This window comes from Macrosteles quadrilineatus, unplaced genomic scaffold (genome assembly GCF_028750875.1).
Source record: "Macrosteles quadrilineatus isolate MER2022 unplaced genomic scaffold, UCM_ALF_1.0 Scaffold_1__1_contigs__length_201487025, whole genome shotgun sequence".
NCBI classification, from domain to species: Eukaryota; Metazoa; Arthropoda; class Insecta; order Hemiptera; family Cicadellidae; genus Macrosteles; species Macrosteles quadrilineatus.
In genome coordinates, this window is record NW_026542594.1 from 103,705,775 (window position 1) to 103,719,051 (window position 13,277).

At 33.9% G+C, this 13,277-nt stretch overlaps 1 protein-coding gene across 4 annotated transcripts in view; it reads right to left on the reverse strand.

Moving 5' to 3' along the window:
* Positions 1 to 13,277, reverse strand: part of LOC129002674 (probable chitinase 10) — a 95,041-nt gene that overhangs the window by 43,657 nt on the left and 38,107 nt on the right. For all 4 annotated transcript variants that reach the window (XM_054430943.1, XM_054430701.1, XM_054430864.1 and 1 more), the window contains exons 6-8: positions 8,223 to 8,358; positions 6,656 to 6,798; positions 3,997 to 4,182 (exon numbers count right to left, since the gene is read on the reverse strand). In XM_054430943.1, coding sequence (XP_054286918.1) covers positions 3,997 to 4,182; positions 6,656 to 6,798; positions 8,223 to 8,358 — 465 coding nt within the window. The remainder of the gene's footprint in view (positions 1 to 3,996; positions 4,183 to 6,655; positions 6,799 to 8,222; positions 8,359 to 13,277) is intronic.

Below are 13,277 nucleotides of genomic sequence, written 5' to 3' on the forward strand. Positions count from 1 at the left end.
TTTATGGGAAATTCATTATATACATTTTGTAGACAATCTAATTCCCTACACAGAAATATATAACATGTTAGGAAAATATTTTTTTTTTATAAGTTTTTGGGGCAAAATATAATGACAAACAGAGAACCGAAAAAATTGAAAACCGTACAGTGTTAGTTTATGTTGTAAAAAGTTATATAATACCTATATGTGTAGGCCTATACCAGTGTTTCCCAACCGGTGTGTCTTAGCACACTGGTGTGCCGGTAGGCCTCTGTAGGTGTGCCGCAAAATTTTAAGTAGTTAAAAAAGTTTTGATCGAGAAAGAAACTTTTAATGAACAAATGTCAAGCACAAGTTTCCCACTAGAACTGAAACCAGGGTTTGTTAAATATTTCTCACTCATTATTGTTAAATTCATACCAAATTTTAATCAAGCTCAATGTTTTATTATTATTTAAAGCTTTCCACTTAATAAACACTAAATAATGTACATATGTTAGACTAGCAGAGTACCCGTCCTTCGTACGGGGTTGGTATATAACTATAAAATGCTAGTTGCAGTTATACTTAAGTTTTGCGTTTGCATAATGGGGAAGGACACAGTTTGGAAAAATTTGGTTATTTAAATTTACAGTATGCTATAACACATCTACCTAGCCAAAATGTTCTACCACTGCACCTAAACCATGGACAAAATAAACTATCAAATTTACCTTGGTAAACAAAAATAGGTTTTACGGAGTAAGATGTAATTGAAAAAAAGAGTTTTTTATGCACTTACTAAATGTAATTTTAACCAACGATATTTTGTAGACAAGTGTGCCGTGACTACAAACGTGTTCTAGTTAGTGTGCCTGAACGGAAAAACGTTGGGAAACACTGGCCTATACTAATAATGATATATACATGTTTGTAAAGCTAATGAAGTAAGGAATAAAAAAAAATCATAAAGTTTATGGTAAAAATAATTTTTTACCTATAAACATACGTATATAAAATAATTATTTTATATTTTAGCGATTTCGCGAGAAAAAAAATTCACAGTATTTAGTGTTTGTGTTGTAAAACATTATGTAGGCTGATGATATGTACATATTTGTAAAGCTAATGAAGTAAGGAATCCAAAAAAGTCATTAGTATGATGGTAAAAAGTTATTTTCACCTATGATTATGTATCAATTTCAGAATGTTTTAAATTTTTTGCACATTTCGAGAAAATGGAGTGTACAGTATTTAGTATATAACTTTTTTACAAAATTTTTTACACCCAAACCAATATAAAAATGTTGTAGTGTATTCATTTACCTTTATAAAAATGTATAACACCTTGGGTAAATCATTATATAGCATATATAGCACGGCGAACTAAGGTCCGTCTCGTACAACAATCTCTGAATGTCAGAATCGTCATTTTTGGACATGATGCTAACAAAATACAGTATTTAGTATAGGCTATAACTTTTTTACAAAACTGTTTACCCCCAAACCATTATAAACATGTTGTAGTGTATTCATTTACCTTTATAAAAATGTATAACACCTTGGGTATATCATTATATAGCATGGCGAACTAAGGTCCATCTCCTACAACAATCTCTGAATGTCAGAATCGTCATTTTAGGACATGATGCTAACAAAATATAACCTTTGGGTACACTTCCATATCTGTTGGCACAAACAACCGAATGAGTAATACTGATTGTTCGATTGTTTAATTCGATATATCGTTTGGTTAGTTAGGTTAGGTTAACCTTACCTAACTATAACCAAACGATATATCGAATACCTAATCGATATATCGATCGATATTACTCATTCGATTGTTTGTGCCAACAGATATGGAAGTGTACCCTAACCTTTTATGAACACTATTTCACACAATTCAGTAATATTTATGCATAATAAAATGCATGAAGATTACTGTTATACACACACACAAACTTCACTAACACTAACACTACGAACTAACAACGTATTTAGTAATAAATCGCGGATAGCACCAGAGCGAACACTCACGGCAACAACAAACAATGGCGAATACACAAGACAGCTGTAGCAGTAATGACTCACTTCCGTCGTCTTCATATGTGAGCAGACGTAAATAACCCTGAGCGCAGGGCTGCCACTCTCACAATCTATATTTCTTCCTCTTCAAAACGACATATTATATGACTAGTAATAATAACTTACAGTGTATGTAATTCGTATTTTCCACATCGTCACCTGACGACCATTGGCCATTTGTTAAAAAATTCGAAAACAGCTGTTTTCATAAAATCGTACCGGTTGTGCAATCAATATTTCGTTCTAAATATTACTACCACAATGAAGATAAAATCAATGGCTATCCATTGGTACCACCCGCAACATTCCACGACGAAAATTATCCGAGCAGGGTAATGCCAAACAAGACGTGTTTTGCCAGTTCCCAAGTGTCGGCTGCAAAAGTCGTGCCGCGCCAAAAATTTATTTGATTTCTAATCGTCGTGAAATTGTTATATACCTGCTACAGGGTTTGTTTATGTAATAAAATGAAAGTTCAGAATGTGATCTTTCGAATGGTATATATATTATTCTCATCTGAGTTGATTGTAAGTGTTTTTTTTACCGCTAAAAAAATTTCGGCCCAGATCGTCACCAGACGACTTTGGCCATTCTAAGCATCAACGTCAGATCGTTACCAGACGACGATCGGCCACTGCAATGGTTAAAATACCTACTTGATTTTTGCACTTACTTGCTTCATAATTATTACAAACTGTTAACACAGTGAAGGAGTGAAGAACAATTATTCTTTAAAAAAAACACACAATAATTGCAAATCTTGCCCCTTTCTAAGTTGAGAGTTTTGATAGTTTTTGCTTCACTATCAGTTTTGATAGGAAAAACATTATTTTTAAAAGTGTTTATTACAATTTAAAAACCTGTTGTTTCATAACTTACTAGCAGTTACCCGGTGCGCGTTGCTGCGCTTAACAACTATTATTTTAAATGGTAATTTGTTCTTTACAATGAATAGAAAAATTGTATACCAAAATTTTAAAAAAAATTTACTTAATTGTCAGTGGATAAACAATGTTTTTTTTCATTAGGTGTATAAATATGGTACGTTTTTTGGCGTACCTACCACCATGCGAGCACACAACATGCAGCTGTCCGTGTGAAAAGCACACATTTTCTAAATTTAAACCGACGATAGCCAGGGACCCTAGAGCCTTATAGTAGTGATTGCAAAAGCAAGACACAAAGGAAATTGTAGTTGCTTAAATTCAGAGGGTAATTCGGATGAAATCATCACTATTCTTGAGATTAAGACTATTTCTCCTTTAAACTTACCGCTGATAACTTTTGCTTCAATAAATGTTGGTGTCATTTTTTCAATCGTCAGTCTGGTAACGTTACACAGCTTCGGTGGATTTATGTTTCGCATTAGTATTATTGGAGTTCCTTCGTTTAATGACAGTAATGTAGTGGGTTAGTGGCAAATTGAGAGGCATTTGAACACCTGAGATAGCACACACGATTATTATTAATTATTAATTATTAATGTTAGATTGTGTGAGTATTGAAGAAGAGATAAAAATATTAAGGCATTGCCATCCCTTTTATTGTTTATTATAATACTTTGATAAAGGTTTTTATGTTTACATATTTAACATTGGAGAATTTAAACGGTGTTGAGTGCACAGGTGTGCTGCGAGTGGGGTTTAATATTTTTGGACTTACTCAAAAGTAAAATAGTTTTCTGTGCTGCACTCTGTGGAAACATTGAGGCACTATTTCAAATCATGACTAATACAGAATGTTGTGATTATTCAAACCTACATCAGAAAATTTACTCTCCTACCAAGCATAAAATGTGTTCTTAGGAAGGGGGAAATTCCTTTTGATTACTGTTGTTAGTTGATAGATGTGTGTGCATGACATTGGTATCAAACTTGGGAGTCTATTACGTTTTTACAAACACAACTTGAAATGTCCATGTTTATTAAGTTTTCACAAAGAGTTACCGGCCTCATAGTAAGAGAGGATCCCTGGGCTGTTGCTGTGCTCGCCTCTCTCTCCTGGGCCCTTGCTGTGGGCGTTCAGGCCGTTGTCATCACTAGAGTTTAAGGTGAAGGTATTGCCATACATGGGAATGGCCAAAATAAGTTTGCGGCTATCTGCTCCTTGAGATATCAAATATCGAATCGTAAAGTTCTGGAACAGTTTTAAAGATATGGAGGACTTGTTTACAAATTCAAAATAAATATATGTTTTTTAAACAAATTTTAGGTAATGTTTAGGCAGTTTCATTGCAGCAAAACCCTCAATTAATCATATTAATAGGTAGCTATAAAAACATGGAAACCATTCATATTAACGGGGAATGAAATTTATCCCATAAGAATCTATATATTAATAGGCAAGCATGTTTCTTTAAAACCTTTTTTCTCAGCTCATGTGCATCACAGAGAAAATCTACGCATACTGTTGGAAAGATATTTTCCTGTAAATGTGCAGAATCCGTTTAAAAATTAAAATAGGCTAAAAAATAAGAACATAAAATGAATTTAAAATTTGAAAAAATATTAACATGGGCCTTATGGGTTGTCATACTGGTGACAAAATAACATCCAAATAGCCTATAAACAGAAAATCAAAACAAATGCAAGAAATTCCAATTACATGTTTTATTTACAGTGTGGGGTGAAAATAGAGAAGTCTGCACATTACATATTTTTCATCAAGTTTTTGAACACTGGCAACCTCTAGTCTTAAGAAAACTGCAAATCCTAAACTACTGTATCTCGAGGATCTTAAAATACTAAGATAATTGATTTAACTTATCTCAAGGTAATGAAATCATAGACGTACATAAACACCACTTTTAAATCATATTTTAGTGTTTTTAACTGATACAAGAGGTCCTATAATACACAAGGCTGAGGAAGAAGCACTAGGAGTAGGCTTTTAAACACTGACAAGGTTATAATGCTCTTTTGCTCTAGGTGGACTTAATTTATGACTCTTAAGGCTAGTACTCACTAGGACACCCGGTCGCTTATCAACCGGCGATCTGGTTGACGAGCGACCAAATTGCACAAATATCGCCGTGTGTGTACGTGTCTGTCAATTTGGTTGACGGCGATTTGTAGGTTGCCAGGCAACTTTTTGGTTTTCGGACATGTATCGAAAACCTGGGGGTTTCCAATCAACCATTTTATCGCCGGGCAATCAGATTTCTCAAAAAACTAGAGTGTGTACGCTTCAGCAACCAAGTTGATCAACTAAAGACGGCTAGCGCATGCGCAGTACACTGTTTATGTCAACTGTCAAAACTAAAAAGTGCTAGTGCTAAACGTGGTCTCTTTCAAGCTAGAGGGGTTTTTCGTTTGTTTGAGTTTATTGTAGACTGCTCAAGTGTTTGTGTTCGTTTGGATGAATGTGTGTTTCCAATATGAGGCGTCACCAATTGCAAAATGTGACGGAAATTGTCGTCTGACATCCTCAAATAATTCTTGTAATCCTGAGGATTATCATCTCGCAAAGTTCGTAGAAGTGCCATGTGGCTGTAACTGTGTCTGCGTTGAAGCCACCCTTTAGCCCAAAATCTTTTGAACAATGTCTTCCTTCTTCTATGGTTACTGCAATTAATTAGAATTATAACTGCGGCAGCAATCTCTTCTTCGTAGGTGGGCATGTTGTCACAACACACAGTTCAGTGTAACTAGAGCTCAAACCAGATTCCAGAACCAAACATAGTCCATCCCCACCAAATTTTGATTTGCTGCTCGGTTGAAGGTGCTAGTTATCCTAGTGTGTACCCCCCCGGCAATAAAACATTCAATCATCAACTTAGTCACTCGTCAACCAGGTCGCCGGTTGATAAGCGACCGGGTGTCCTAGTGAGTACTAGCCATTAGCTTATTCTACAAGGATTGTCCTCTCCAATTCATAAAACAACGTATGAGATAGATCTTTCATGACCCCTTAGACACCATTCAAGATTTGGAAAGAATCAATAGGTACCTTAGAAGAATCAAATATGAGAACCAATAGCATGGAGAAACCAAGTAATAGACAAGCAGATCCAACTTTCTAGTAGAAAGAGCTAGCCAATTGAAAAATAAAACTTGGCGTGGGTAAATTAAAACATTTATAAATCACATTTACCTTTCTTGCTTTTGTCTGAGTTCTTGTGGGTAAGATGTTTGTCTCATTAATGAATTTTCACATGATAACAATCCCACTCCAAAAATAAAAAGGGTGGAAAGAGAAAGACCTCTCGAGGTGACATCGCTGCGATACTAGTGACTGATGTGTATCAGTGTATGTGTAAATATTTTTTTAATATACACTATAGTGTTGGTGATAAGAAGATGAATTCACATTAGGACCCCTGAAGATGCCATACATAGTGGTGATATGCATAGGGCGAGACAAAAATCTTACCCACAAAAACCCAGGCAACAATAACAAAGGTAAATCTAATGTACTGTAATTTAAGTTCTTGAAACTCAGATCACAAAAAATGTAAACATATATGATTTTCAAGTAAAATAAAGATTGAAATGAATTTAAAAGTTCACATTGATTGACATAGCTTCTCTAGAATAACTTATTACAGTATAATAAACTTACAACTATATTTGTCCTAAAAACAAGATAACACAGATTTTGCAACACAGACCACACTGAACTTATAACCATCATCATCTGGTTTAGCATACAGAGGAGAGCTATGTCCTGTCTTCTTTTCCCAAGGGCCATGGTAATCCAATGTCCTCACTGTCACCCAATCCAAGTTTTCTGACATTACGGGGACATTGTACCCTAAACAAACAACAACAATAATATTGGAACAATATTTCATTAAGAACATTGATTAAAATCAATTATTGTATTATTTAAAATATATTGCAACACTTTTTTAATCACAATAATTTATCAAGTTGGTTTTTTAAAATCTGATTTTTCTGTGAATTAATAGGTTTTTATGGAGAAAATCACAAAAGTAGCAATAACTATTAAACAGCAATTTTAACAGCAATGGGGTTATACCATCTTGTTCAGAGTCAAAAGGATCATATAACATACTACATTTTATTCAAAATCGTTTGTGCCAATTTTGAGAAAGTTTGATTTTTCCGTTATTTTATGGTAAAATCACCATTAAAAATCTAAAAAAAACGCAAAGAAACCCTGGAGATACCATGGATTAACAATCCAAATTTCATCAAAATTGGACCACAGGTGTGGTCTGTAGCTCTATACACATCCACACATTAGACGGACAGACACACACATACACAAACATCACTTCGAAACCCACTTTCTTGGGTTCAGGGGTTCTAAAACTAATATATCCACCCAAAACTCAAACTTGAAAATTTTTACAAAAACAATGCTTTCTTCATATCTCATAATGGTATAGGGAGAGAAAGTAAAAAGGGTTTTTAACATGGTGTATTTTGGGAAGATTCAAAAATAAATGGTAAACTTAGTTTATTTATAGCTTATTTGTCTTTGTATTAAGGTCACCAACAAGCTACCATCATGACAGAGTAAGCGTGTTCAAATTTAAAACTTACTTCCTGTTTTTAAATTTCCTATTAACTATTTAAGCCAGAGTCTACACCTTTATGTGACGCTCGGTATCACTGACTCACTTATTGATGGATGAGAATGAGATGTTTAAGGGGTCTAATGAAATCTAATCTATTGACAAATGATAGATGTCTACAGAGAAATAGCTATTTGTGTATTAAAAGCACAAAGTACGTCATTGCCGCTCAAGAAGTGTAGATGGCCACCCGAAGCTTTAGAGTGTGGCCTTACATTTCAAGAGTGGCAATGGCTGTAGGTGCTCGTAATCCACAAAAGATGTTTCCTACCAACAACAAAGGATATTTTTTTAGTTATATATAACTTTCTTTTCATTTAGCTTGTGTTTGCTTTTTTAGGTTATGTTATTTGCTTTTAAAAGGTTGTTTAATGTACCTGATCCGCGGCTGAGATTGGTGTAGAAACGCCAACAGTGAAATCAGCTGATCATTGGTGAACATGAATGATCCGCTCTAGAGCATATAAATGAGCTATTTTGTGTGCTGTTTACAGCTGTGGAAATCATTTCCATGCAGTGGTAGGAAAAGTTTATTTGTAAAATATGTACATAGGTAGTGGAAGGGGTTTGGAGAAGGGCATGCATGTAATAAAGGCGAATTTAATTTCTTATTGATTTTTTAAAGAGTATTTACCAACATCAATGGGATTCTTGGCAGAGGGTACAGTTGCTGACAACAGTAATCCGAGAGGTTTAAAAGCCCTGTGCAGTTCTTTGACTAGAGTTGCAAAAGTATCCTGGTCAGAGTCTGGCCCACTATCACACTCCAACTATTCAACACAACAATGAAGAGTAACAACTACAACACTTCTTACATTTATTATATTAAAAGGATATTATGTTTGAGATTATCTTACTGCCGTAAATTTAAGTAGACAAAATTTGTAAATCATCTAAGTTTTAAATAGTTAGGAATCTTAACCTAACAAATTGTAGGGGCTGCTCTAAACCATGTTTATAACTCTAAACACAGATATTGTTTATTTAGCACTGTGAATATCAATATTGTAACTTACGTTTAATAACAAAAACTCAATTCACATTCCATCTCAATGGATATTTTGATTATTTATTTCATTCATACTATAGTTATAAATTGTGTCCCAAAAAGAATGGATCAAATCTATACAGCTTAATATGTGTGAGATAACAAGGGTCGTAGAAAAGTCAAACTATGGCTAATTTTAAAGCTGGCATCATAAAGTTTTTTTAAATACAATTTAACAGTAATCAGCTGTTCCAATGTTGTTAGCACGTTTTAATTTTTAAAATACCCCCGCCACAGCAAACCTGCAGACTAAGTGAATTTCCATTTGGCTGATTGGATTAAAGCTAGAATATATCCTTAAAAATATCACAAATAGCATTTGTTCAACGAATACTTAGGTTTACTGCTACAGGGAGGGTAAAAAGGTGTTTTTTTGTAAAATGGTAATAGTTTAGTATGAAATGAATGCATTTTCCAAATTTGATCAAAATATGTTCATAAACAAGCAAATTACAACAGTTTACAATTTTTTTTTTTAAGTAAGTATAAAGTTAAATGCAGTGTCCCACAAGGCTCGATATTAGGTCCTTTACTATTTTAAATTTTTGTGAATGATGTACCTCAAAATGTATCTTCTAGCCTCATTGTATATGCTGATGACACTACAACCATAGTTAAAGCAAAATATATGCCCAATCTAAAATTAGAACTTAACCGCTCACTCATAGATTTGTCCAATTGGTTTACAATAAATGGGCTACAAATCAATAGTTCTAAAACACAGGTTATATTATTTCAAACAATCCAAAATAGAGAGAATCAAAATTTTGAATTACGCTACCAAAGCGATATTTTACCTTTTGTTGAACATACAAAGTTCTTAGGCTTAATTATTGATAGAAATTTAACCTGGACACCACATATAGACATGATAGTAAAGAGACTGAATACCAGCCTGTTCTCAAATGTATGTTTTAAGGAATATAATTGATCTGAAAACTAAACTTAGGCCTACTGTATAATATGCTATGTTTTTTTCAACTTCATCTGCCAACACAGTTTTTAAAAAACAAAAGAAGTAGGTATTTAGGAATCCTATATTTTGCACCAAAAAAAACATAATTTAAACCTATTAAAAAAAAACGACATATTAACAATGCTTTCTCTATATATATTTAAAATCATGGTTTCTTTAAAAAGTACCAATCATACGACAACAATCAATTCATCCATCAATATCCTACTCGTTTAAAAAATAATTTGAAATATCCAAGACATTTCCTCTGTCTGTATGAAAGATCACCATTTTATATATGAGTCTCAGGCTTTACAACAGTCTACCTACCAAATTCAGAGAAATTACCAATATTTCCAAATTAAAAAACGAGTTTAAAATGTATATCTTACAAAAACAGTTTGATTCTATTTCTGAATATTTGAATAATAGTTCAACATTTTTCTATTACATTTATTTAGTTTATAGACATGAATTGTAAATCTAGTTTTAATAATGGACAATGTCACCTGTTTCATCAGCATTGCTGAAAACTTGAAATGTGTATTGTGACAATAAAGGAATATTTAATTTCATTTCATTTTGCTCGTGCTAACGGACACACACACACATATATATCTAATATATAAAATTCTTGTGTCACAGTGTTTGTCTGCAAACTCCTCCGGAACGACTTCACCGATCGTTATGAAATTTGGTGTGTAAATTCTGTAGGTATGCGAATCGGACGTAAACTATTTCCCGTTTCGAAATTCTGAAAAGGGCTCTGCCCCAGTGGCTCTGGAGTTTCCCATGTTAACCTTATGAGAAATGGAATTAATGAATCTTAACAGCTGTTTCAATTAATCAAGTTGGTTCTGTTCTATGATGTTCAATAGCATTAAAGTTACAAGGATTACCAACAGGGTGCAGCACTATTATTTCTTTTACATTTATGACAACAGCTAATTTGCAACCAAAAGGTGAGTGAGCGTAGCGAACGAGCTAACCTGAAGGCAAGTGAGCGCAGCGAACGAGCTCCAACCTAAAGGTGAGTGAGCGTAGCGAACGAGCTCCAACCCAAAGGTGAGTGAGCGTAGCGAACGAACTTCAACCAGGACGTGATTGAGCGATGCGAACGAGATCATCTTGAAAATTAAACGTAACGGTACTTTCTTTCCATCGGTCTGTCTTAGGGGAAACCTATAACTTAGGCGATACGAAGTTCGCCGGGTCAGCTAGTATATATATAGGAATTTGAACGGATTGTGTTTTTGGCCTCTAGGGAGGGACTTCAAAAAGTAAATCGTTCCTGGGTACTTACCAATAATCTTACCAAGAGTACTACGGTAATAGCTTATTCCCTATATGGGAAATTCGCTTTGTGAGACCTTGCTGGAGGGTGAGGACAACTGGGACTACTGGTCGAACTTTGTCCGGAATGTCCTTCAAAAAGTACGATCTAGATCGGATCACAGTCTAGATTTTGTAAGAAATGAACGGCTAGACACGGTGTCAGCCCTTCGGGCATAGGCAAACTTGGCCTAGTTTTTATGAAGTGCGACAAGTGTTCACAGGCTAGTGTCTGAAGAGTAGAGGAGGTTTTTAGTGGGTAGTCTCTGGGCGTACAGCCTGAGGTCCTGTCAAAAGCACAGTTGATATAGGAGTTTATTGAATAAGTATGTTGAATATGGTTTATAGAGACGAAATCGTGTATTTTTTGTCTGGGGGTTTGTGAAAGATCAAGCGTATTGCTTGTCGATGTTAAGCATAGACAAACGTAAAGCAAAGAAACAGAAGCATATTTGGAAAAATATCTAATGAAATGTGCCACAATGTGGGGTCAGAGCTCAAACACTGACTTTACTTTCTTTGACAAATAATGCAGAACATAAAGAGGTTAGGAGATGAAACCATAGTAGGAAAAACTAAGAAAGTAAGTAAAAGATGAAATATAATGTTAACTTTTTATCTTTAATAATCAAGTTTTAATGCCAGATTACTTTTGATCCATTATTTTTGGGACACCCGGTAGTATTACAATTTTACTACCCAAACACTTTTCCCTTCCCTGTAGCAACAAGCTTTAACCCTCGAGGAGGCGCTTCACTAGTAAAACAGGAGCGGGCGCATGCAGAGTTTTATTCCGCAACACTAAATAGCATAAATTGTACCCATTTTACTTGTTGTTATAACGAAATATATGTAAACTAGCAACAGTGCCCGTTGTGGTTAAATACAACGGTCTCTAGTAAAATAATGGTTATGAAATCCATACACCACTTTACTCACTAATATTAATGGTACAGTGGTACAGTTTAAGCACATATCATTAGAATCACACATTTAACATAAGGAACACACTTTAAACATAAACTAGTGTACGTGTTGCTCGAAATCAAGCGATTACAAAGAAGTACAGGAGTTATTTATAAACAAATAACTTAACATGGGAAACAAAAATTGTTTTGAAACTCCAGCTGTTGTCAGAAATTAAATATTAATAATTGGTCTCCATGGAAGCATGAGAAAATTATGTTAAACTAATAACAGTCATAATTTCCGATGATTTGAAAATAGTCAACTAAAAGATTATTAACTAATGGAAATACTCACAATTTACATAACAGTCCTATTCCAGTTTAAAGGGTTAATTTTTAACTATCAAACTGCCCATGGACGGGAAAAGGTAAGCTTACAATTTAAGTCAACGTAAAAAGGCTGTCAGCTTTTATAATGTACCGTACATTGAGATATAAGTTATTTAGCCAATTTTTAGACAATAAGGTGTAGGCTACTTTAAACGCTACAGAACTGAGTTAGGCAAAAACTGGCAGAACTCTGAAATGGTGTTATTCATCATAGGCATACTCATATGCCAAATCCTTAAAATAAAAATTCTATAATTAATAACTTATATCATTAAACAAAAACCAACATCCAAAACTATACATATTTTTAATACAACATAGATAATTTACACATTGAGTGTTTACAATTAACATATGTTCTTCTTCTCACTTTTAATTTTTGCTTCACAACGGGAAAAATCTGTTTCATAATCATTGAAATAAATAATCCATCATAAAGTTTAAGATTAAATAAACCCAAGGTCCTACTACATAGTTGTTTTATTTTTTTGGATCAGCTGTCTGAAATTGTGAAATATGCATTTGACAGTTCTGGTTGTTTACAATTAAATGTTAAAGCAAATGTAAACATTGTGAATTTTCTCATGCTTCCATGGAGACCAATTATTAATATTTGATTTCTGACAACAGCTGGAGTTCCAAAACAATTTTTGTTTCCCATGTTAATCTTATGGAGAAATACGAAACTTTAAAGAGCTCCAGGGCCTCACTCTCTAATTATTCACCTAAAAAGAAAGTTTCCTGCACAACTTCACGTTACGCTCTTTCCAATGACACCAAAAACATGTCAATCGGTTTAGTAGTTTCGGAGGAGTAATTGTCACAAAAATCCTGCTTGCGTATTAAATAAGTACTAGTTAACCGCCCGTGCTCCGCCACGGGAATATTGTCAGCAATAAAAGAAATAATAATTAACAAATACTGTTTATCTTTGTATTTTATTTAGGGGTTGTTTAATTTTTTACATGAAATAGAACTGATAGTTTGCCTGTATAAACTATTTTATGTTAATCAAACCGATATATTATTTTAACCAAATGAATGTTTTATATTAAT